Below are 27,618 nucleotides of genomic sequence, written 5' to 3' on the forward strand. Positions count from 1 at the left end.
CTTCAAAAATAAATTTGTCCTTTTTTATATGACTTTCTTACCCTTATTTAGATGCTATTTGAAAATTTATTTTACGGCCTATATTTGTTTTTTAGGTCAGAACCCTTTTTCAAAAAGGATAAGTGATTGACATTGAATTTAGGCTCATATTTCTAAGTTTTTTATTTATAAGATGGATTTTATTTTATTATTTTCATAATAACATGATAACATTCATTTATAATATAATAAATATTTATTATTTATAAGAAAATACCATATGGATTTAGCTATTATAGAAACCATGTTATCGAAACAAAGTCAAGCATATTCTAGCTTAAAAATTTTCAATGGATCAGCTTACATATTTATTTATTTTGCTGTGCTCCCTGAATGTAAGACATTTATTGAAAACTAAAGAAATTTATTGTACAATCTGTTATTTATGGTGATGGTTAATGTTAAATATTTTTCAAAAACTTTACTAGGAGCCTTTTAATTGTTCTTGTTTCACTTAGAAAATGATGGTCAATATTTGTATACCTATTTAATGGTTATCTGCACATCTTTCTATTTTTAACAAAAGGCGCGAATTTATATAATCTTTCTCAGAAGTTAGCTTTAAAAAAAAATTAAAAAGTTAAATATCTGTGTAGAAATGTAGGGAAATAGAGAAGTAAAATTTTGGGTATTTTGGGTATTTCCTTCTGCTTTGTACTAAAGTGTGTATGTTTCCCTTATTTCAGCACACTTAATATTTAGGCATTCTTGTGTTTTAGAATTAAACCATGCATTTTACAAAGCACATCTTACTCTAGAGAATTGACATCCCCAAAACAATGTAAGATATACTATATACAACTTCTCCCCTGTGCCCCAGGGGGAAAAAAAAAGGCAAAATACAGAGCGAGCACATGATGGGATCTTATCTTCTGCATCTTATCATTCAGAAACAGTTTGCCACTTAGATAGAATCCATGTGACACAATAAAAAGAATGCTGAATTTGGAGGTACACAACATGGATTTGATTTCAATCTCTACCACTTTTGGAACCTTGAGTAAGTCAGTGCTCCCTAGACCTCAGTTTCCTTGTCTGTAAAACAAGTAAATAACATCCAAAGTCTCTTTTACCTCTAAATCTGATCCTCAGAGTCTACTCTAATTTGCTGCTGAATATCATTGACTGATAAACTATAGAGAGTTCCAACTACATATTTTTACTTTATCAGTATGTTTTCCTAGTGATGGTAACAAGCAAAAGCTTTTACTGCTTAGAAACTAGTTTTACAACTCACTTTATGATAATCACCATTGAACCAAATTCATGACTTCTGAAAATGCTGAAAGTGTTCTCAAATGCCTTTTTAAGAGTACAAATATGTTAACTGTCTTAATTTACTTAAAAAAAAAAAAAACTTGTAAAGAATATAAAATTTAATTATTTTATAGCAAATTATAATTAATTATGGTGTATCATAACTAATCAAAATAACCTCACATTGCTTTTGGTACATAAGGTAAGTAACTTTTTTTTTTTTTTTTTTTAACAATAAATGGTAAATATTAAATGTTTTAAGTAAGAATGTGATACTGTTTTAAATGTGAGTTAGGCAACTAAACTACTTTTTAGCCCGTGCTAAATCTACCAAGTTCCCCCTGCAAGCCTAAAGTTGTTACTTATATTTGTTTGTCCAAAGTCAGACTTAATTTTCTATTTTTAGAGATCATTTCTATCATTTTTTATTTGTTATATTTGAAGGGCTCCTAAAAGTATCAAATAAGAATCCAGTGAAGTCAATTTAGTGCAAATGTCCCTAATTAATCTGATCCAACAATATCCTCTCTAGTGTCTTTGAAAGCTTCTTTTTTATTCCCCCCTAAAACAATTGGGATTAGGTGACTTGCCCAGGGCCAAACAGCCAGGAAGTGTTTAGTGTTAAGTGTCTGAGATCAGATTTGAGATCAGGTCCTCCTGATTTTAGGGCTGATACTCTATCCATTGCACCACCTAGCTGCCTCTCAAAAGTGTCTTTTTGAAGAATTCTCAATATGGTGTCCTCACTCTTTCCTATCTCCTCAGGCAGCCTTTTGCACAGCTCTTATTAGAGCTTATTTATTAATAAGGATTTTGTTTTTATATAGAGCCAAAATCTCTCTCTATGAAACATCTACCCATTATCCCTAATTTTGTTTTCTAGGACCATATAATACTTATATATAATCTTTATAACAGCCTTTCAAATATTTTGAAGACAGCTAATATGTCTTTCCCACTTGCCCTTGCCAAATCTTGTCTTCCCCAATCTAAAAATCCTTTATCCTTTCAACCACCATCCTGGTTTCCTTTGAGTGAACTCTAGTTTGTTAATGTTTATCATAAAAAAGTGAGTTCCAGAAGCAAAAAAAACCTATGCCATATTGATCAGATATCATGTGATTAATATGGAATTATCACCTCCCTCATTGTGGACACCATGCCTCTATCAACACACTAAGGCCCTCATGGCTTTGAGTGCTATTGATGGTTTCTGGCCATTGTTTCTTTTATATCATCTCACTGAATTCCCCTTGCAGGTTGCATCCAAGTGGCAAAAAGTTAAATCAGTCCTGGTAGATGACTTTATTGGTACTGGAACTGAACAATTGTTGCTAGTTTTTAATGATACATTCAATACAGATTGTCTGACTTCATTCAAGATAACAGATCTTAGTGATGTGAACTATTCGGTAAGTTCTCTTTATTAATGTTTTTAAACTTTTATGTTCATGTTCTTTCTAAAAGTGTTGATAGTTTAATAGTAAGGGGAGAAGCTTAAATTTGTTAAAAATATGTTTAAAGTAGATATTACTTGATGTCCTCTGCTGACTCTTATTGTGATACATTATAAAAATAATCTTAAGTGAAATAACAAAACTACTATGGACACCAGAATAACAGTAAAATTTACTCATTAGCAATAGTATCCTAGTGTAGTGATGCAATTATACAGGCATTGGTCCCTCTTTGACTTAGAAACAATTGATAACATTTTGATACTTTATTGATACTTGGAGTAATTATCATAAAGGCTCATGGTTATATATGTTGTTACTAACATTCATTATAATGCTTGTTTTCTGGGGACCAGCAGATGGGCAAGAAATTGTAAGATTAATCTTCAAATTCTATCAGTTTAATATGTATACTGTATAATCTGTATAATGACATCTAAGATTTTTTTCACTGTTTCCTCATCCATAAAATGGGTATAATAATATTGGGAGTACATAATATTTGGAGTACTGATTTCACAAGGTTATAAAAATCAAGTCAGTTGAGCCATATAAAACTTTTTGTACCAGCAAATTACTTTATGTGTATTAATGTACCTTTTTATGGTTTCACTCTATCTTCTTTTTTAGAATGATACTTTTGATCCCATGGAGAATAATTTAGTTGAAGACAATCTGAAAGAAAATTATGCTCTTACAATCCAGGCTCTGGAAAGAAGATTGCAAGTTAGTCTATAAGCTTCCCTTTTTTGTGTTCATATATATATATATACACACATACACATACACATATATATTCCCTTATATATATATATATCCTCATATGTATATATATCCTTATATATGTTTATATATTTATTTTTATATATTTATATATATATATATATATATATATATATATATATATACACACACACATATACATAAACAAACATAAATAAAATCTGTCTTCTAGTGTAAATGGAAATATTGGCAAGGGAGGGTAGGGGGGAAGATGACAGGGGATTTTGTAGTGGAAAGGAACTCCTAGTATGGAAAGCACCCCTACTGGTAAGATCATTCTTTTTCAGCTTCTCAGTGACTGAGAGTCTTAGAGAATTGTCTAGGTTATTGACAATATTGAGTGATTTGCCCATGGAGAAATATGTAGTATATGTCATAATCTGAAGATCTGAACTCAGGTCTTGCTGACTCTAAAGCAGATCCTCAGAATATATGTCATAGTCATTGGTAAAGCACTAGACTTCCTAACCTTCAGTTTCCTCACTGGTAAAATCATACTTACACCATCAATTTCCCAGAATTGATATGCAGAAACATATCCTGTAAACCTTTAAGTAACATATAAATGTTATGTCAAGAAAGAAAATAAACTTAATATTCAAAAATTGACATGTATTATAACATAAAACTCTCAAAATCAAATGCAGAAAAGCAGAAATAGGAAATGCATCTTTTTCAGATCATGATGCAATAAAAATTACATGTAAAAAAGGACTAGGGAAAAATAGACCAAAAATTAATCAGAAACTATATAATTTAATCCTAAAGATGGAATGGGTGAAACAACAAATAGATACAATCAGTAATTTCATTCAAGAGAATGATAATGAGACTTGACAAAATTTATGGAATACAACCAAAGTAGTTCTTAGGGAAAGTTTTATATCTCTAGATGCTTACTTGCATAAAAATGTCCATTAATTGGAGAATGGCTGAATAAGTTATGATATATGAATGTAATGGGATATTGTTCTATAAGAAGTGATGAGCAGGCTGATTTCAGAAATGCCTGGAAACACTTCAGTGAACTGATGCTAAGTGAAGTGAGCAGAACCAAGAGAACATTGTACACAGAAATAACAAGATTATACAATGATCAATTCTGACAGATGTGGCTCATTTCAACAGCAAGGTAATTCGGGATCAAGTCATAGTATTTACATTATTTTTGTTCACATTTGCATTTTCTTTTTTCTCATTTTTTCCCTTTTTGATCTCACTTTTCTTGTGCAGCATAATAATTGTGGAAATAAGTATAGAAGAATTGCCCCCCCCAAAAAAGAAAAGAAAACACACTCTTTTGTTTTTGTTTTTTTTTTAGCATCATACCTAACAAAGGAGATTCTTGATAAATGCTTCTTGTTTGATTAAATAAAATTTGTCCTACCATTTAGAAATGTAGCTTCTTAGTGGACTCTAGTGAATATTAGTCTACACTATCTTTCCTGTGGCCTAGGAAAGTAATTGATGTGATCTTGTTATTTTGCTAGGTTTGCAGTCAGAAAACTAGAGTTCAAATCTTACCTGTTGTTGATTCCTTATATGACTGAGCAAGTTGCTTAAACTTCAAAATGATATCATATGTGTAAAAAGCTTTGCAAACTATAAAGAACTATGTAAATGTCAGTTTTTATTATTGTTAAAATACTTATAATCTCCAATATCTATGATCTCCTGATTCTATGAATCAAACTGCTGAATTGAATCTCTTTATAAGATGTTGCTGTTATCATATCAGGACATTACTCAAGATTTTTACAGTGTGACAAGATGAGGAAGCATATTTTTGGCATTAAAATAGTTTCTCACATTGTGGTTCCACTTTTTATTTATTTGAAATTAATAGAACTTTGTTAAGCATACAGGAGACTTCTTTTTCATATTTGATATTATTAATAGATATTTATACTATTTCCCCTTTTTTGTGTGTTTTGGGTGAGGCAGTGAGGTTAAATTACTTGATCAGGACCAGCTATCAATGTCACCTTGATATTGAGGATGTTAAGTAATTAAAAAAAAATTATTGTGTATATTCTTTGTGCAAGACTTTGTCTAGTGTTTTAGATAGCATTTGGAATTTAAAGGTCAATGAGATCTTTTCCCTCTGGTTTCATCCTCAGCCCTCCTTTCTAGGTCAAGGGTTCTTGACTCTTTTTTACCCCTTTTGGCAATCAAGTGAAGAGTTCATCGATCTCTTCACAAATAGTGCTTTTAAATGCATAAAAAGTTATATAAACTAAATGAATTGTATTAAAATATAATTATCAAAATACGTTTAAAAGTTCATAGATAACTAAGTTAAGAGCTCCTGCTCTAAACGGCTACAGTTTAATAAAAGAAATAAGACATACACAGCAATTTAATACATAAAATGTGACAAATAGTGTAAGAGTTGTGTGAAATGTAAGAACGAAGGTAAGGGGAAATTAGAGAAAACTTTGCAGAATAAATTTTTGATCTGGGTCTTGAATTAGGACTTTAACTGACTTTTTGGAGAAAAGTCACTAATAGATAAATTTTGGGATATAGATAAGCAGTTCAATTTGGCTGAAACGAAAGGTCTGGGAAGAGGGAATGATGTGGATAATGATGGTGATGTAAAATAAGATTGAAACAATAAACTAGACATAATCACAGAAGGCCTTGGTTGTCAAGATAGTGAGGAACTATTTAATGATTTAGAGTAACATAATGACATAATCAAAAAGATTGTTTGAAATGGGGAAAGAGGAAGCAAGCAGACCAGTTGGGGAGCTATTGCAAGTAACCAGGTGAGAAATAATGAAGACCTCAAAAAGGGTAATGGTAGTAAAACTAGAAGAAAGGGCACAGTTTCCAGGAGATTTCATTTCTAGAATAGATAGTAGTCATCAGTTGGGTGAATCTTAACTTGCATCCTCTTCATGACCTCAAGCCTCTAATGGTTAGAGGAGAGCTGCCATTTTATTGTACTCTCTCCTGCCACTGTTGTTAGGATGCCATTGCATCATGCCTTCTTTGTGACCAGCCTTTTGCTGGAGGAGAAGAAACATGCTGCTATTAAGCACCAGACCTCCTCCCTTTCAGAAGAGGAGGAATACCATTCCATGAAGTTGTCACCCTAAAGTCTTGCTTTCCTGCTTGAGGGAAGGAGAGTAATACCATTCCTTCAGCTCCAAGTTCTGGTTCCTTTGATTGAACTGCCTAAGGCCATAAGAGCACTCTACCCAGAGGCCAAAGCCTGTGGAATTAGAAATCCTTCCAGGGGCAGTTAGGTGACACAGTGGATAGAGGACCAGCCCTGAAATCAGGAGGACCTCCGTTTAAATCTGTTCTCAGACACTTAACACTTCCTAGCTATGTGACCCTGGGCAAGTCAGTTAACCCCAGTTGCCTCAGCAAAAAAAAAAAAAAAAAAAAAGAAAAGGGAAAAAAAAAAAAAAATCTTTACAAAATTTTCCCTTATAAATTTTCCTTGGCTATACCTTGAAATCTCAGAGATTCTGAAACACCTTTTCTTGTCACTGTTTAATCCCTAATTTCCATTCCCTTCCCTACCCCCATGCTTTTCAATATCCCTCTCTGTTCTCTGGAATGCCTACTCCATGTGTAACAAACTTGTTTTCACCTTAAATCTGTTCCTTTCCCACCTCTTTTTATTTTCTGGCTCTCACTAAGATCTGACTTTCTCCTGATGATGCAGCATCCCTGGCTGCCTTTTAATTACTACCTGCACTTTTGATTCAGTACCCCAATACTGGTTGAGGTAGGGGAGCTGGAATATTTCTTTTTCTTTCCGGGTTCTCCCTTGATACCCTCATCCAGTAACCTCTGCTCCTTTGAAATTCACTCAGTTTATATGGGCCATCACATTCAAATTCTGATAGCAACTGCCTGCTGATTTCTAGGACACTCCCTTTATTTCCTCAGTGAGTTCTCACAGCCTTTCCACCAACTTCTGCTTTCACAAAAGGGAACTTCAATATGTATACTGATAACTTTCTCAAATGTCTTAACTTCACAGTTCCTCATCTTAATTTCACATGACTAACTCTTCCTCCATGCCTCAGTCACACCCAGAGATGGTCATAGTCTGGATCTTGCCTTGGCCCACAAATGCACCATTTTCATATTCATGATCTCTGAAATTTCTTTAATCACAATCTAGAGTCATTCTACTTCTCCCTCTGCCTTGTATACTGGTAACTATCCATATTGGCTCCTCCAACCCTTTAGACCATCAACTGTTCATTAAACACATTGTCCTCATTTCCCCATCCCTGTTAAAATTCTACACTGTCTTCTTGAATGTCTAGGCCCTTTATCATATCACCCATATTATTTTGCTAAAACTCAACTTAGGCTTACACACACCATCTGCTGTCTTCACTCCTATTCACCTGCTGCTGAATGAAGTTGGAGAAAATCATGAAACTGCTAATTGGCCATTTAAAATTTGTTACGTGTCCTCATCTGGGGCCCCCCTGCCATGAGGCAATGCTTTTACACAATCCTAATTAATTTACTATTCCATTCTCCATAGCAACTTTTAATTCCTTGAATCTCCCAGAACTCTTATCTTCTCTCCACTTTCTCAACTAAGAATCTTGCCCTTAACTGAAAAAGATGGAAGACCATTTACTAAGTGCTCCTTCCTTTTGTGGCTTCCCAGGTACCTTATGCCACTCTCTTTTCTTTCACCTGTCTTTACCAAGGCTAACCTCTCTTATCTGTTTAAACTATCCCATTCTATCCCATCTTTATTTCTATTCTATCACTTACTTTCAGTCTCTCCCTGTCTACTGGCTCATTTCCTACTGCCTACAAATATTACCCATATCTCCCTTATTCTGAAAACATCCTCCCTTGATCCTTCCATCCCTGTTGTTGTCCTAGATCTTTTGTGCCCTGTGGCTAAACTTCTTTAAAGAAAGTCTTCTACAGTATGTGTCTCTACTTCCTTTCCTTTTGCTGTCTTCACCCTTTCCAGTGTGGCTTTTGACCTGTCATTCCACTAAAACTGCTCTCTCCAGAATTAGCAGTGACCTCTTAGATGCCAAATCCAGTGACTTTTTTTTACTCCACATCCTTTTTGACCTCTCTTTGGCCTTTGACTCTTACCTTCTTTTCCTTGACTCTCTCCTTTCTAAGTTTTGGTGACACTTCTGTCTCCTGATTCTCCTCCTACCTATCTTTATAAATTTTTGTGACACTTCTGTCTCCTGCTTTTCCTCCTCCCTATCAGACATGTTTCTTCTCAGCCTTCTTTGCTTGATCCTCATTCAAGCCACCCTACCCCCCAATCATGCAAGTCCTGCAGGTTCTGTCTTAGGCCCTTTCCCCTCTCAGTGCTATTTTACTTGGTGATTTTATCAGTTCTCAGGGACTCAGTTATTATTACTAAGTTGTTTATGAACCTCACATCTGCTTACTCAGCCCTAATCTTTCTGATGATCTCCAGAAATGCATCTCTAACTCTCTGTTGTACTTTTCTGTACCATATGTCCTGTAGACATTTTAAACTCACCATGTCTGAAATTGAACTTATATTTTCTTCTAAATTTTCCCTTCTTCCAAACTTCATTGTTATTGCAGAAGGTACTGTCATTTTCCTATTCATCAAAGTTCAAAACCTAAGAATCATCCTTAACAACTCCCTCCCTTCCCCTTTATCAAATCAGGTGTTAAATCCTGGCCTTTCTACCTTCCTAACATTTCTCAACTGCCTTTTTTCTTCTATGATACTGTCACTACTGTGGTGCAGGCCTTATTACCTCATGACTGGACCATTGCAATTACCCGCAAGTTAATCTTTCTGCTAGAAGTGTCATTCCCACTCCAGAACATCCTCTATTCAGCTTGCTATCAACATGATTTTCATAAAACACAGGTTCTGGCTATGTTCCCCTATTCAATTAACTTCACTGATTCCCTGTCACCTTCAGGATTAAATGTAAGATCCTCTGTTGAGTTAAAAAAAAACTCTTCAAAATGTGCCTCTCCAATCCCCTTCCTTTCCAATTTTACTTCTTAACCCCTCACACTCCCTCTCCTTCATGCTCTCTGTTTCATTGGCTGTCCTGTATCATGCTTGGGGTGCTCTCTTTCCTCATCTCTTCCTCTTGGCTTCCCTGGCTTCCTTCAAGTCTTAGCTAAAAGCCCATTTCAACAAAAAACTTTTTCAGTTCCCTCTAAATTTTTGTGCTTTCCCTCTGTTACAAAGAAACAACAAATAAATCTGTTGATTATTTTGTTTATCCTCAATGTAACTTGTGTGTAGTTATTTTCATTTTGTAACTTTCCTTTAGATTTTTAGCTGTTTAATAGAAGAAACTATCATTTTGCTTCTTTTTTTAATCTCCAGCACTTAGCACAGTATCTGTTATATTTAGGTGCTCAATAAATACTTTTTGACTGACAAATTTTTGACTGGAAAAACAAAAAGATTCTTCAAAGATGACTTCAATGATTGTGAAAATAGAGGTTTTCTTTAAATATGGAAATGTTTTATATCCTGTAAATAAAAGGCTATTAAATAAAAATTTAAAAAAATATGGAAATGTTTGAAAAATGATATAATAAAACTTTTGAACTCTTAGTTTTGACCAAATACTTTTATCTTCTATTCAGATTATAATTGTGCAGAATAAAGCAAAAAGTATACAACAGAAAATAGAAGAGTAACCCAAAAGGAAGCAAAAAAAAAAAAGTACAGTCATGAATAGAATACCTTGTAATATTATATGTGCTTTTTGAAATGGAAATTTGTTACATATTTTGAATCCCTCCTAATGTTCTGCTGGATGCATGATAACATTTTTTCTTTTTCTGTCTTCTGTTTTGTTTTTTCTTATTTTGTATTTAAGTTTCAAATAAATAAAATTTCAAAAACTATTAACTATGGGTAACTTTTTTTCAACTTTACAGGTTGGTTTGGCATCGATTCAAGAATTGCAAAAGCATCTCCTTCTTAAGGAAAGAGTTCTTTCAAAATCTTGCAAAGCTTTAGTAGGCCTTGTTCAAAGTAAAGAATATATTCCACCATGTGAAGAAGAGGTAAGATTAATCATATCACCATTATGACATTTTATAAAATGGAAAATTAAGATATATGAAAAAACTGTAGTGTTTAGGTGAAGTATTATTTGGAGTATATGTTAGATAATTACACATTACAGATTGAGAAGCACAATTCACTAAGAGGACAATTGTTGACTTTTTACTAGTAACATATAAGTATTAATGCATTATGATTGCAGAACTTTCAAGAAAGCTTTATTAGAAAGAATCAAATTTGCTGAAGAACTGAGGTTTCATTCAATTAAGCCCTAAAAAAACCCTTTTGTCTGTTATCCATAAAAAAGCTTTTAAAAATATATTCTAAAAAAAAAAAAATTTAAAAAGGGGCAGCTAGGTGGTGCAGTGGATAGAGTACCAGCCCTGAAGTCAGGAAGACCTGAGTTCAAAACTGGTCTCAGACACGTAATACTTCTTAGCTGTGTGACCCTGGGAAAGTCACTTAACTCTGAAAAGATTGCCTTAGCAAAAAAAAAATTAAAAACAATATGTTCTGTGTATACTTGTCTTGTTAAAATTGTGAATTGAACAAGATTCATGCTTGGTTACCAAGGATACTGTTTTGAACATCAGTTATTTTACTGTGTGATAATATCTTCAGGGCTTAAAGTTCATTTGCCTTTATGCTAACTGGCCCAAGATTGTCAAGACTTTTTTTTTCTTTATTGTGGCTGCTTTTTATTATTTTGATGATTCATTCTTTACTATTAGTGTCATGATGCTATTAGTATGTTTGCTTATTAACATTCCCTTCCCACTTTCTAATTTCTGTTGTTTCTAAATCTCTTGGGGGCTTATAAACTAAGACGCATGTAAACATCAGATTTAAGCCTGTTTAAGTTTGCTTAACTTTTACTTTTATTTTTTATTTTAAAGGATTGTAGTCAGGGAGGGATATGACAAAATAATATATTGGGAACAGTTGGGAGATTTAAAAACAAAACACAGCAATATTTTTTTGTTGTTGTTGTTTTTTTAAGTGCCAAACACATTAGGATTGTGGATAAAGAAAGGGTAAAATTTTCTCTTGAGTGAGGGTCCCATATTTGGGCCAGCTTTAGTGTAGGGTTGATTGCTTTTGAATTATCTTTTGTTTTGCTTTTCTGGATTTTAGTCACAGTTCCAGAAAAATGAAGTTGTTTCCTGTGTCTATCCAAATTAATTAAATTGTTTTCTTTTCCCCCTAAATATTATAGTCTGTTTTTGCTTTCTACAGTTATAACCTATGTAATTAAATTCAGAAATCTTAAAAAGAAAAAAAAAAAAATCTGCAACCTGGTAAAATAATTTCTGCCCAGAAAATTTAGGAACTTAAAAAATGATAGAATGCATGAATTTATCATCTGGTAGCTTTTAGGATTAAATTTTCAATTGCTATAATCTTCGTAACCTTATATTAAATATGCTTTGGGTCACATTGTGATTCTAAAGAGAATTTTCAGTAAGATAGATAGGTATATTAAGTAAGTCTTCCCTAAAGCATTTTGTTTAGTTTTCTATGTCTGGATCTTTTGAGTAATTTTTCATAATTATTTTTTTTTTGAGTTGTCCAAACTATAGTTTCTGAATTATTCTGGCACATTCCTTAGATCCCAGCCCTTGCAGGTTGGTTGATCTTACAAATTCAGCAGAAAGTGAGTTGTGTAGCATGAATTGACTGTTAAATCAAACCCGACTGACTGTTTCTTGAAAAGATAGATTTTCTGTCTAAGAATTGTCTCAATTCCAGTCCAACAAACATTATTATTAATTAAACATTATTAATTTATCTTCTTTAAAGGATCTGTGCTGAAGTCTGGGGATATAAAGACAAATGTAAAAATAATCTTTCAAGAAATTTTTCACTAACATTGTTATATAATGTAACGTTTTTAAACTCATTCTTTATAGACATGAAAGCAGACAGCTATCAGAGACTTCTAAGGCACCATAAAATATAATATCAATATATAAAACTCACTTTGGCCCTAAATTTGTAGGTTCAAGCAACCCCCTGCAAGGCTTGGGAGACTGAAAGGAAGCTAAGAAAGTAGCCAGGAAACCCACAGGAACCCTTAAGGTACATCTTTGGTAGGGACCATTTTGTTTTTCTTTTTATTTACATTGCCTGAGGGCCTTGGCAGCTTTTTTCCCACTTTGCACATACGTTGTTCAGTTGTTCATCTCAGGCTAGTTTTGGTAAAGGACATGGAATCTAAGGATTTCTGATATAGTGCCCTTATTGGCTTACTTAAGAAGTCTTAAATACTTTTGTGTTAATTTGAGGATTGGACCTATTTTATTTTAGATAGCTTTGTCTTATAGGCCTGATTAGCTTCTAAGATAAGTTTTAAGAAATTGTTTTAATTGACATTGATCAGAGGCGTAGGCAAGTAGAAAAGTTAGTTACATGGAAAAATAGTTTCATAAAATAAATTGATAGTTAAAATTTTGAAAATTAAAATCTGTGCCTCATCAAAATTGGAATTTGGATTCCATTTATTATTACTTATGTGAAGAAATCTGTCCTTTTTGTATTTATATTAGATTTCCTGATAGGTTTAAAAAAAGGTCATCAAATTTTCATACCTTTTCTCCTTTTCCCCTATTCACTCATTTTTCTCACTCTAAAAGAGATATATATTTGACTTATGTGAAAATTTTTAAGGAAATAAAATATTAGACAAAAAATAAATTGTCATAAATTCTAAGGCCTGAACAAACTAGTTGCTTTATATTGAATGTACTCAAACTAAAGAGATGTTTTTTTCCCCCAAGGACATTCTTGTTTCTCTCTGTGGTGATAAAAAACACTTTCCCCATTCGTTGGATGAAAAGCTATTAGACACATCTCATCATTCAAAACATATAATAGAGAAAATGTGGTATCGTGTGCTGGATGACCACTTGGTTGTTGGAGTAGAAATCAAGAATTCTTTTATAGTGTAAGTTAATACAAACTTTGATATGATATCATCATGTTATATTGTTTAATGTTCTAGGAATAAATTATTTTGTTGTAAAGTTTTTAGATTCATCACATGTTTGCTTAGTCAACTTACCCCTTGCCTAGAAAAGTGGGGTAATAATGGTACTACAAAGATAGTCAAATGCTATTTGTTTAGGACATTCAGGGATGTCAGTAATCTTTTAAGATATTAATGATAGAGCAGAAATGCAAAGGAATTATCAAAATAATATTGTATCTGTAGCCATGAAAAAGAAAATTTTCTCTTCTTTCTGTGCTTCTGTTAAATTGGACAGAGCTAGAGCTCCTGAAAAACTAGTGTGGTTAATGGAGGGAACACTTTCCCCACTGAAGTAGAAATCAGGACTCTTTATTGACTCTTGTCACTTGGTATTTGTTTCCCATAAATTTAGGAGACTGAATTCTATGATTTTTGAAGACCTTCCAGCCCCTATTTCTGTGATTGCCTAAACTATAAATTCTTGTTAATTATAATTTAGTCTATGTCTGTTACATTTATCTGCTTTCATTCTCATCCCGTTACTATGAATAGCCTAGCAATAGACTTTTAAAACTGAAAATACATCCTTCTTTAACCCAGGAAAAAGTTTCAATATATACCATAATTTTAAAAAAATTATTATTATTATTATTATTTTTGCTGAGGCAATTGGGGGGGTTAAGTGATTTTCCCAGGATCACATAGCTAGGAAGTATTAAGTGTCTGAGGCCAAATTTGAACTCAGGTCCTCCTGATTTTAGGGCCATCTATCCATTATATCTGTTGCATTATCTAGCTGCCCCCATTAAATAAAATATTTTGAGTGTTACTAATCAAGTTTTGCTAGTATCCCTAGTCTGAGATGAAATCCTGAATACAGAAGTTCTGCATCTTTTATCTTGAGCCAAATAGTCCTTGAAAACTGAGTTGATAACATTCCTTTGTATACTCAGAAGAGAACCCAAAAATATGCCTTTCTTACAACCTCTAGGTTTGAAGCAACTTCTATACTCTTGGGAAATGGGAGAGTATCCAGGAGTGCAATAGGCTAAAAACCTGTTGATCTGTTTTGTTATCTCTCTTTTTAAAATTTTTATTATGTAATGTTAATTTAGTTATACATTCTATGAGAAGAATAAATGTAGTATTCAAGGGGAAAAAAAAAAGTCAGCCAATTTATGTCACAGAATACTTGAAGACTAATGTATATTAAAGTAAAAAAATAAGTTGGAATTAGGTTATGAAGAACTATAAATACCAAATAAGAATTTGTATTAGGGTAATAAACTGTCACCAATGTTTATTTAGAGGTGACACAGTCATACCTGTGTTTTAAAAAAAGCTTTATTTTGACAACTGTGTGAAAGTATGGATATGGAATAGGAAGAGTTGAGACTTCAGTAAAGGAGAGTTAATGAAACAATTTTAGTAGTCCAAGCAAGAGCCCAAAGTAGGGTGGTAATTATGTAAGTAGAGAAAAGGAAAAGGACTAGTTGAGATTAAATTGATAAGATTTGATGGATAATTGTATATAGGAAGGGGATGGGACTAAGGATGGTGAAAATTGAAGAATGACTGAAATTGTGAAACTGAGTGAGCTTTCAAGAAAAATAGGCAAAATAGGATTAGGACATGATTAGTGTTTTGATTAGTGTTTCTATTTTATTTACTTGTTAACATACTTTTCTTTACAGTAAAATGGAGTAGTTTAGGAACATACTACCATTTAATCCTTGGAAGAACAAAATGTGTGTGTGTGTGTGTGTGTATAGATTTTTTTTAATAGCCTTTTATTTACAAGTTATATGTATGGGTAATTTTACAGCATTGACAATTGCCAAATCTTTTGTTCCAATTTTTCCCCTCCTTCCCCCCACCCCCTCCCCTAGATGTTAGGATGACCAGTAGATGTTAAATTTATTAAAGTATAAATTAGATACACAATAAATATACATGATCAAACCGTTATTTTGTTGTACAAAAAGAATTGGATTCTGAAATATTGTACAATTAGCTTGTGAAAGAAATCCAAAATGCTGGCAGGCAAAAATATAGGGATTGGGAATTCAATGTAATGGTTCTTAGTCATCTCCCAGAGTTCTTTTGCTGGGCATGGCTGATTCAGTTCATTATTGCTCCATTGGAACTGGTTTGGTTCATCTCATTGCTGAGGATGTCCAGGTCCATCAGAATTGGTTATCATATAGTATTGTTGTTGAAGTATATAATGATCTCCTGGCCCTGCTCATTTCATTCAGCTTCAGTTCGTGTAAGTCTCTCCAGGCCTTTCTGAAATCATCCTATTGGTCATTTCTAACCAACAATAATATTCCATAATATTTATGTACCACAATTTATTCAGCCATTCTCCAATTGATGGGCATCTACTCACTTTCCAGTTTTTGGCCACTACAAAGAGGGCTGCCACAAACATTTGTGCACATACAGATCCCTTTCCCATCTTTATGATCTCTTTGGGATATAAGCCCAGCAGTAACACTGCTGGATCAAAGGGTATGCACAGTTTGATAACTTTTTGAGCATAGTTCCAAATTGCTCTCCAGAATGGTTGGATGTATTCACAATTCCACCAACAATGTATTAGTGTCCCTGTTTTCCCACATCCCCTCCAACATTCCGCATTATCTTTCCCTGTCATTCTAGCCAGTCTGACAGGTGTGTAGTGGTATCTCAGAGTTGTCTTAATTTGCATTTTTCTGATTGATAATGAGTTGGAGCATCTTTGCATATGGCTAGAAACAGTTTCAATTTCTTCGTCTGAGTCTGTTCATATCCTTTGACCATTTATCAATTGGAGAATGGATTAGAACAAAATATTTTAAGATATTTCAAGTTGTCTTTTTTCAAAAGAAGTAATAATAATAGGTTGAATATATGAATGTTATAGTGATATAGGTTTCAAATTTGAAATACTTCTCAGTAAGAGAAAAGGAAAAAAAAAAATCTACTACCCCAGAACGTCAGAATACATCTTTGTCTAATTCTCCATTATTTTTGTTTGCTTTTTTTTTTAATGAACTTGGATTACAGCAAATCTTTATGATTTTTACAGATTCCTAAAAGATGTGACTTTATCATTGTTAGTGGATCAAGCCTATACTTCCAACCCTCCACTTATTCAGTGTAAAAACAGTATGATCAAGTTGGATAAGGTGTCTTTTCCTACCACATTGTCATCTCCAGGTGAAACTGAATCAAAAGCAAAAAGAATTAAATTGATCCTTCATAATGAGGAAAGAAAAAACAATTTTCATAAACAGTCATCAAAGTCTGAGTGCATCCAGATATTTACAGCTGTTACAGCACTTTCACCACTTTTGGCATTCCATAATTTTTGTTGTATTGTATTGCTACATGCCAGATGGGAAAAAACCCTTGGCCAGTTTGGAGAGAGCTGTACTGTGCCTTGTGGGAGACTTTCTTTAAGTATGGAAGACATTTCTAGTGGAAAACATTCGGTAACCTTACCAGAGAAAAGAAAATCTTTTAAAGGTAATTTTTTTATTAGGACACGTTTCATCTTTCTAGGTGACTGAACATTTTAAAAGCTTAATAATTTAGATTATTAATTCATGTCTTTTTTTTCTTATAGAACCTATTGAAGATCTCTTTGCACTTCTTGCAGTATTTCACAAATTTTGTTTCCAAATAACATCACCTGATTATACATTGACTTCAGTGAAAACCTGGCTTTTTGAACACATGGGATGTGAAACAATCAAAGAATTTCCAGATAACTTCCTTTGTACAGTTCTTGGGGCTTTGCATGGGACACTCTTCAACTGGAAACAAAAAACACCCTTTGAAGGAATTTTAACCATATATTGCAGGTAAATTAATATAAAGCTGACATTTACATAGTGCCTTGAGTGTTATTTATAAAATATAAATACCAATAACTAATATTTATGTAGTATTTTAAGGTTTACAAAAGACTTCACATATATTCGATCTTTGCAATTACTATTAGTCAGTGAACAGGCATTTATTAAGCACTTACTGTGTTATCAAGAGCTATGAAGCCAAAGTATATTTAAAACAAAAACAAAAACACAGTTCCTTGCCCCCAGGGCTTATATTCTTGGTGGGGACACTTCAGGTGAACAATTACATAAGTAAAAGACACATTCTTTTATGTCTTGAAAGACACATGTAAATGAAAGATAATCTTTGAGGGAAGACTAACTTTAGGGGGAGTGGCAGGAAGGGACAGCCTCTTAGCAGAAGTGGGATTTGAACTGAGAGTTTTGAAGGAAGCTAGGCCTGTGAAGGTCAGAAGGGAGAACTCTCCAGGTAGGGGAGAAAGCCAATAAAAAGGCTTAGTTGGCTAGTGTCACTAGATCACTAGATCATGGAGGGATGTAAAATGTGTGTGCGTGTGTACATACATGTATACATTTTTGTACATATTTACATGTGTGTATATATACGTACATGTATATATTTTTGTATGTATTTACGTGTGTATATATATATATACGCACACACACACATATATATATGTATATGTATATATATATATATATATATATATATATATATATGTATGCTTATGTGTGTATGCAAATTGTGTATAAGTTTTCCCCAGTTCATGTTAAAACAAGTTTTTCATTCTAAATTCTATCCTTCCCTCCCTCCTTCTCTTAGGTGGTAAGCAGTCAGATATAGATTGTTCATGTGCAATCATGTAAAACATTTCCATATTAGTCATTTTGTAAAAGAAGATTTGACTAAAAGAAAGAGAGAAAGAAAATGAAAAATAGCATGCTTCAGTTTGTATTCCAATAATATCACTTCTTTCTCTGGATGTGGATAATATGCTTTATCATTAGTTCTTTGGGATTGTTTTAGTTCATTCACATTTAGTTAGATCATTCACAATTCTTCATCAAACAGTTGCTATTACTATGTTCTGTGTTCTCCTGGTTGTGCTTACTTGCTTTACATCAGTTCATGCAAATCTTTCCAGGTACCAAGATGAGATCAAAATGGGTAGATAATTTACATATAAAGAATGAAACCATAAGCAAATTAGAAGAGTATAGAATAGTTCTTTGTCAGATCTATGGGTAAGGGAAGAATTTAGGACCAAAGAAAATATAGAGATTATTACAAAATATAAAATAGATAATTTCAATTATGTATTTAAAATGTTTTTTCTTCTATTGAAAAAAAAAGAAACAGAAAAGGAATACAAAATAAAACAAAACAGAACATTGTCATGTGCCCAGCAGAACATCAGAGAAGATTCAAAATATGTAACAACAGATTACTAGTTTGAGACAACTAAGTGGCACAGTGTATAGAGCACTAGCCCTGAAGTCATGAGGACCTGAGTTCAAATCTGGCCTCAGACACTTAACACTTCCTAGTGCCTTAGCTGGACAAGTCACTTAATCCCAAATGCCCCAGCAAAAAACAAAAACAAATAAACAAAAAAACAAATTACTGGTTCAAGAAGTAATATATAAATAGTGGAAGAAATTATATTCATGAATTTCCATCTTTTCTTTACTTCTTTGAAGGTTGTTCTTTTGTTCTGTGCTGTGCACCGTTTTTACTTTATTCTTGTTTTCCCCTTTCATCTTTCTCACTTCCCCCAAACAGGCTATAGTTGAGCAGTGATATAGTTATATATACATATATAGATATACACACACACACACACACACACACATGCACGCTCTCTCTCTCTCTCTCTCTCTCTCACACACACACACACACACACACACACACACACACACACATCTTTTTTATTCCTGCTAACTCTTTGCTTTAATTCCATTCCTTAACTTGCCTTGGTATTACTCAAACTTCCCCCAACTCATGAATTATTTCCTTGTCTTCTTCCCCCACCCTTTGGTTTCTCCTTCACCCATCCTTTCCCCCTTATTTCTTAATAGATTTTGAAAGATACTATATCCTTCTTGGTATATCTGTAGTGTTGCCTATTTAACCCATTCCCAAAGTGAGTAGGTTTTCAGAATTGCAAGCCCTCCCACCTCTAATGCCTCTGTAGCTGTTCTTCTGCACCTCATTTATATAACATAATTACTATTTTTACCTTAACCAGAGTTAAGTTATTGGGGCAGACCCCAATCTTTCTTTCTAGTTGGTTAATTTTTTTCCTACAATCTTTTTGTTTTTCTTGGATTTTTTTGTTTTTTGTTTTTTCTCAATGTCTCTCATTTGATTTTTAAATTCTTTTTTGAGTTCTATAATTTCTCTCTGGGCAGGAAGCAATTTAATATTACTCTTTGGGGTAGAAAAAGCTTCTTTTATTTCAGTGACTTCTGAAGATGAACTAGGCCTAGTCTTCCCTGTTCCTAATTCTATGGTTGGGTTTTTTTTTTTCTTCTTTGCCAGTTCATTTTTTTTTTTTTTCCTAATGAGAAGTATTAGTATAATCATCTCTATTTGGGAGGTGGCAGGATAGTGCCTCTGGCTTCACTTCTGCTCTCCCTTCTGACCTGGAACCCCAAACCAAGAATTCCTCCTTCCTGCAGGTGCCCCCAGCCATCAGAGTCCCTCCCCAACTGCTTCTGCACTCCCTGGCTGTACAGGTGCCTCACCCAGGGCTGAGTCTCTGAAACACGCCTGGACTGGCATTCCTAATCATTAGAGGTTCCCTCAGTGTTCCCTGGACTCAGACCTGGACTCCTCAGCTGTCAGGGAGATACAAGTCTCTGCAGTTCTGTTGAGGCTCCAGCCAAGCCCAGCTAACCCCAGGGTTTTCCACTTGGTGTTTCTGTGAAGCCAACCTGGAGGATTTTGTACTTCACACTAGTTAATCTTCAGCCTAGGATTCTTTTTTGGGGGTGGGGGTGGGGAGATCTTTTGGGATTATATCTGGAGCACCTCTGTTCTGCCCCCAAGTCTTTTTAGTTTTTTTACCAGTCTATGTTTACCCTGAGGCACAAATTTGTTCTGTTTTGGGGGGAAATCTGGAGAGCTTGAAATTTACTGATCTATCCTGCCTCTTCCCAGAATCCTCTTTGATTATATAAATTTAAAAGTTTTTGCACAAACAAAACCAGTGCAACCGCAATTATAAGAAAATCTGAAAACTAGGGGAAAAATCTTGCAACAATTATCTCTCATAAAGGCCTCATTTTTCAAATATATAGAGAACTGAGTCAAATTTATAAAAATACAAGTCATTCCCTAATTGATATATAGTCAAAGTATATGAATTGATAGTCTTCAGTAGAAACCAAAGCTATCTATAGTCACATGGAAAAAATGTTCTAAATCACTATGATTGGGAGGAGAGTAAAATATAGAGACTAGAAAGATAGGAGAGGGTTAGGTTATGAAGAGCTTTAAAATCCAAACAGTGGATTTCCTATTTAATTTTATAGCTAACAGGGAGCTACTGGAATTTATTGAATAGAGAGGATGACATGGTCATTTCTGTGCCTTAGGAAAATAACTTTAGCTAATGAATAAGGAATGGATTATAGTGGAAAGAGACTTGAGAAAGGGACAGTAGTCAGCAATCTACTGCAGTAGTCCAGGCATGAGGTGAGAAGGAGCCCATATAATGTATATGAAAGATGTTCTGAAGGTAGACACAAAAGTTAACAATATATTAGGTTTATGGGGATGAATTAATCAATTGATAAACATTAATTAGATACCAATGAGGAAGGCTCAAAGATGACATGAAGTTTTAAGCTTGGGTGACTAGGACACTATTGGTGATGTACTTGATATTAATAGGGAAATTAGGAAAAAGGAAGAGCTTGTGGGGAAAGATAATGGGTTCAGGTTTTTATATGTTGTCTGAGTTGTCTGTGAGACATCCTGTTCCAGATCTCTGTTAGGCTTTTAGTGCTTAGTGGAGATATGGAGAGTAACAATTTTTAGTGAAAGTGACCTGAGGGAAGATCCAGCAAAGGAGACTTAGGAATAATAAGAGAGGTTGAAGGGGAACCAACCCAGAAAGGAGATAAACATAAAACATTAACATTGCTCAGCTACAATTATTTTGCTTAAGGTGATGTGCCTGTGATTATTGATGGAAAAAGATTCCTTAATTTTAAGAAAGTTGCTATTGATGAGGAAGTACTCTTCCTTTGTAATAGGATGCTTGAAATTAAACTTGGCTCTAAGTTAGGTACTGTAAATATTTGTAATACTACATAGATTGACATTGTATGTATACTGGTTGTGTATTGATTGGCTTTTTAAATTATTTTTTTTAAACCTTTTGTTTCTAGAAAAAATATGACTAGATAAGGAATGGAAGATAGGAATATATTTGAACATAAATATTTTGTAGGAAAAAAGGCATTATTTGAAAACAAAATTTTAAAGGAAACAAGTAAAAAGAAATTAAACTTGTCTTCTTCCTATCTCATCCACTCTTTGGGGAAATGGTATTTTTCATTTTTAAATAAAAGGAATAATATCCTTTTATCCCAGTCAATTGAAAGATTGGTTTTAAATTTGTGTTTATGTCAATCCTTATATATTCTTGATACTCACAAAAAGACCAGAATAATGACTACATAGGGAAAAAATGAACCAGAATGTCTAACCCTTGTCTACTTGAATATCTAAACATACATTCATGTATTTGTATATTTGCTTACGATTACCTGCTATTAACAGGTTGTTCCTAAAACCATGAGTTCCTAAAAACATGTTTTACTAAACAGAGTATCTGTTTAGTATTGAATAGAATTGTGGCATGATGAAATATCCTGATAAATTTACCAGGAATGAAGATTATGTTTATTTCTTGTTGTTCCTAATTATTCTTTAATTTACTTAATATGTATAAGCACATTCACTACATTTTTAGTGAAATACTTAGCAGAATTTGTCAGTTATTTTTCAACTTTAAATTCTTTTTAACCATTTCTAGAACAGAAAATTGAATATTCAACCAAGATATATAATAAACCAAAGTTATTACAACTAATATCTGTTGAAAGAATAGGTACTGTTGCACTTTAAAAAGAAGAAAGAATGAACTCTATATTCTAAGTTCTTAATGTGCTTTTGTTTTTTAAATGCACATTAATGCTAACACGTAGTCAGATGGGGAAAGGAAATTGAGATGAAATTAGTGAAATTGAAAGAGGAAAACATTTCCAATTTTTAGACATTAATAAGCTTTTTAAAAAGTAAGATGCTTATTTAAGTATTTTTAAAAGACATTTATACAAACAAATATGATACAGAATAAAATGGGAGAGGAGTAGATCTATAAAGAAAATACTTTCCAAAGATATGAATTTGTTTCTTCCAGATTTTATGATATACAGAAAGCATTTACATGTAACTGGAAAGGTACATTAGTTTACTTTACCTGATTCAGAGTTTAGGAAGTCATTTATTAGATAATCAAAAGCAAAATTCAATTGGATTTTATCTCTATGGGTCTTATTTGTCTTATTAGCAGCCTACCTCAAGTATATGATATTGATTCTATTCGTTATTGATTATAAATTACTAATTGAGAATTTGTAATGTGTTAAAGATATTGTACAAGAAACTCAGTTTCATGATTTTTATAAAATATTTTTTCTTCATTCCAGGAATCAAACAACTTTGTTCCAGTGCCTTCATAGTCTCACCCAAGTTCTCCCTTTGAACTGTGTGATAAAGCAACTAAAATTAGGAAGCAAGGAATTCCTTACTAACCAGTTGGCACTATTTTTAGAGAAGGAAATCGTTACCCTTAAGAATTGTTTTTCTTCAGTCATATCTGAAATTGAAAGCAACTTGGCACAAAGGTGTGAAACAGTCAAGAAAAACACTAATAGCAACAGCATGCCAAAGGCTTCCTCCACAGACACAGAGGAAACAATACAGTGGATCAGAGAACAGCTTCAACAAGAAAAGGAACAAATCACATGGGGCATGAATCTAACACTGAGCAGTGCTATTTACAGAGAAATTACTTTGAAAGTAGCAGAGGTTCAGCTGGAATCAGATTTAGCTGCTCAGAAATTGAATAATTAAATGTTGTAGACATAAAATGTTTAACCTAACAATAATTTGCGTTTTATTTTTGTTTTACATAATGAGGGGGGTGATCCCTTTGGAAAAATAAAAAGTCCTAATTTTTTGGGTCCCTTATATTTTTTAGTATTACACAAAAATAGCTTGTCAAAAATCACTTTCTAAATAGTAGACAGACATGGTGTTAATGTTTGTTTTAAATTTTGATACATATGACATCTAACCTTTACTATTGCCCCACTTCATATTTCCTGAAAACTAATTCTTTGTAGGGAGTAACTGAAAAGATTAAGGAACTCTTTTAAGTGTCAGGTTTACATGGAATGTAATATCTGTGTTTATAGAATTAACCTAATTAGCAAAATGACTAAAAAAGAACTTTATAACTAAAGTCTTGTTAATTTAATGTCAATTGGAATGCATCATTGAAATGTCATATTTTCAAAAGTTTAATGTCATTCTTCAGATGTATATTATTTTAAATGATTTACCCATACCCAGATTACCCAGAGAATCTTAATTCTCTTTCTGATTTAGAATATCTTTAAATCATCTAGAATCATAATAACTCTCAGCAGGACAATATAGAATTACAACTAAAATAGCTTAAAGTATATTGAATTCCTTGAGATTTTGTATAATTCCATTTGAAATTCAAAATTCCATTTTGAAGATCTCATTGAATGAAAAGTTATTTCAAAAAAGCAATGAAGGAAAACATTGCAAGAAACAAAAATTTAATAGTGTAGTATTGTAAATTAATGAATAGAGTGCAAAATTTGAAATCAGAAAGATGCATATTCAAGTTTTGCCCATGTTTAACATAAAGCTCTTTGATTTTAGTCATACCTTAGTCTCACTTAATCACATTAGATTTCAATTTTCTCATCTGTAAGATGTCTGAATTAAGTGACTTATAGGATCTCTTCCAACTCTAAATCTATTATCCTGTAACCCATTCTTCTGTGGGGAAAAAAAAATAGCATCTGAAGGAATAAGAAAAAAAAAAGGAAATAAAAGGAAAGAAGGAAGAGGAAATTACACAAAACAAGTTACGGAATGTCTCATAATTATTTTTGAGAAAAACAGTTGTTAACTAATGGTTAAAAGAGGCCAGAGGGACTCTGAAATCTGTATTGGAATTCTGGAATGCTATTTTTCCCGTAAGCTCTAGAAGGATTTATTTATGATCCATGATTTAGCAGTTTTAAAAAAAAAAAGTTTTTGAGCACATTCCATGTACAAAACAAAGTGCAGAATACTGAGGAGCATAGGGACCCCTGTTCTTTCATAAGATCCTTCTTTAGTTTCTTGATAGAGGCTTTATGACTGTCATTACATATGACTGACATGTTTCTGTAAGAATCTGTAGTGAATTAAAAACTATATAAATCTAAATAAAAAGGAAGATAGTTCAGAGAAATTAGGGAAAATCTGGGAACTGCACAATGTGATATTAGAATATATATTGAAAATGAAGAATGAGAATATAAATCGAATCCACCAGTTCAAATGAAATATATGAACTATATGAATTAAAGTATCATGTGTTCATTGTTTAAATTTGAGGGGACAAGTCAACCAGAGAATTGGAAAAAGAATAAGGAAATTACAGAGAGGAAAAATATTGAATCAAATCTGAATACATCACAAACTTGTAAATGAATAAGATTAGCCTTTCAAGAGAATGTAATAGTGGTTCATTTGGCAAACAACTACTGTATTAACACATATCTTAGCAACAAGAATAGGAAAATGTTCCTGAATTTTATGAAGGGTTAAACATGATAGCATTATACCACAAGTGCATAAATAGATAAAAGTAATATTTGAATTGAAAGTGTCATTTCACTCTGAAGAACAGATCCAAAATGGCATTGAAATATGTCACTAAACTGATTTGGGGGGTTTGAAACAAAGGGAGTCTGGCCTACTTAGGCTGATGTTTGACTTATATAACAAAGAGGACAACTAGGGAGGGCAAAGAGGCATGTATTTGAATATTATTTGCATAAATAGTAATTACCCATCCATGCCACTTGATTTTGAAGAACATAGCATGATTAAATTTGAGTCAAAAACTTCAAAATGTATCTAAAAGATATAAATATAAGAATGTAAGAATTTTTCTCCCAGTAAAAAGATTTATCACATTAATTTTGAGATTATAGAATATTCAAAATAACATCTTACTACCAGTTTTACTAAAATTAAATATCTTAAAAACAATTATGTAAAACAACATATACTATAGAAATTTGGTACTGGTACATTTAAAAACCTTGGTAACCTTTTTTTTTTCCACACTTCTAGTACTTTCAACTTAAAGGGTATTTTCTTTTTATGGTGAAAGCTTGTTTCTGGGTAAATTTTTTGTCCAGGGTATTTTTGTGGTCACTAGGTATTAATTGAAAAGCTGAAGAACTAAAAAATTTGTCAATTATAATGCTCATTTTGAGTTTTTGCTTCTAAAGACATGTCTGTTTGAAAATTTGCTTAGGCAAATGATTTGATTTGTCCCTAAATCCAATTCTTTTATATGTTATGGCATCACCTCCCTGATGTCATGTTCCTCTTTGAGAACAAAGGACAAACAATAGCAGTGAATTCTACTCTAGGAATCCTGCCTCCCTACTCCTTCTTCCCCAAACCTCTATGAAGATTTTCCTAATGTTGCTATATGCTTCACATAACACTTTGTTATATATCTCTAAATCAGTTATATATTACATGAAATAGTTTGCATTTGCATCATTCATCTTTATTAAACTCGATGAGGACAGGGACTAAAATTTGTTATCTTGTACTTATCTCAAGACTTAGTACAATTCTCTGTGCATTGTGTGCTACTGGTAAGGTGTTCATGTGGCAATATTAATTACCTGGAGTTCTAGCTATCAGCTTGCAATTTACACCTATTCAATTCTTAAATAGACTTTGATAAAGAAAGAGTTGTGAAATTAATTTGACATAAGATGCGACAATACCCCATGTTTTCCTTTTTCTTTTCTTTTTTATTTTTCCTCCCCTCTGGCAATTGGGGTTAAGTGACTTGCCCAGGGTCACACAGCTAGGAAGTATTTCATTATATTTTAAAGGAAAGAAAAAAAAAAAACAAATGCCCTGAAAGATAAGAGAACCATATTTATAATTTTTTTTTTAATTAGTGTGAAAACATCCTTAGGATTTTTGTAAAGGAAGATCTAAGTTATTAGCAGTGCTTGTTTAAATTAATCAACCTTTACAGGGCAGCTAGATGGTGCAGTGGAGAGAGCCCTGAAGTCAGGAGTACCTGAGTTCAAATGTGGTCTCAGACACTTAACAGTTCCTAGCTGTATGACCCTGGGCAAGTCACTTAACCCCAATTGCCTCAGGAAAAAAAAAATCAACCTTTCTTATTAGAAATTTATTTTATGAATGTAAACTGCTTGCATTTTTGTTCTTCTTCCCGAGTTATTTATACCTTCTAAATCCTATTCTCCCTGAGCAACAAGAGAACTGTTTGGTTCTGCACACATATATTGTATCCAAGATCTATTGTAACCTATTTAACATGTATAGAACTGCTTGCCATCTGGGGGAGGGGGTGGAAGGAGGGAGGGGAAAAATCACAACAGAAGTGAGTGCAAGGGATAATGTAAAAAATTACCCTGGCATGGGTTCTGTCAATAAAAAGTTATTTTAAAAAAAATTATTTTAGGTGGTCAAGTTCTCTCAGGACAAACCTATTTGGACAAGCCTTTAGAAGAGGGAGATGAGAGTAGCCCTTTGGCCTTGAAATGATTTTCATTGTTGGAGTGGTATTTGATTCAGTTCCTATAGCAAGGAGTTCTAGGAGTTGGGATAAATACTCAAGAGTAGAGCTGATGATAAAATATTCCAAGATATCTGAAAGTGGATGATTATGAAGAACAGTTTGGGGCAAGCTAGATGAAGTCATTTAATTTGCCATTTTTCAGAAGCCGTTCAACTCAGCTTCAGGGTGAAATCCCAAGTTGTCATGCCTGGAATATATAACATCCTCACCTCCACCTCTTAGAATTACTAGTTTTCTTCAAGTTTCAGCTCCATCACCACTTTCT

General features: G+C 33.1%; 1 protein-coding gene across 3 annotated transcripts in view; it reads left to right on the forward strand.

Moving 5' to 3' along the window:
• Positions 1-23,565, forward strand: part of FANCB (FA complementation group B) — a 34,966-nt gene extending 11,401 nt beyond the window's left edge. For 2 of the 3 annotated variants that reach the window (XM_012546072.3, XM_031958983.1), the window contains exons 3-9: positions 2,556-2,708; positions 3,384-3,479; positions 10,443-10,571; positions 13,350-13,516; positions 16,614-17,053; positions 17,154-17,391; positions 23,110-23,565. In XM_012546072.3, the coding sequence (XP_012401526.2) occupies positions 2,556-2,708; positions 3,384-3,479; positions 10,443-10,571; positions 13,350-13,516; positions 16,614-17,053; positions 17,154-17,391; positions 23,110-23,536 (1,650 nt within the window). In that variant the 3' untranslated portion in view covers positions 23,537-23,565. The remainder of the gene's footprint in view (positions 1-2,555; positions 2,709-3,383; positions 3,480-10,442; positions 10,572-13,349; positions 13,517-16,613; positions 17,054-17,153; positions 17,392-23,109) is intronic. The other variant, XM_023500325.2, reaches the window with a different exon arrangement.
• The last annotated feature ends 4,053 nt before the right edge of the window (positions 23,566-27,618 follow it).

This window comes from Sarcophilus harrisii, chromosome 3, assembly GCF_902635505.1.
Source record: "Sarcophilus harrisii chromosome 3, mSarHar1.11, whole genome shotgun sequence".
Lineage (NCBI taxonomy): Eukaryota > Metazoa > Chordata > Mammalia > Dasyuromorphia > Dasyuridae > Sarcophilus > Sarcophilus harrisii.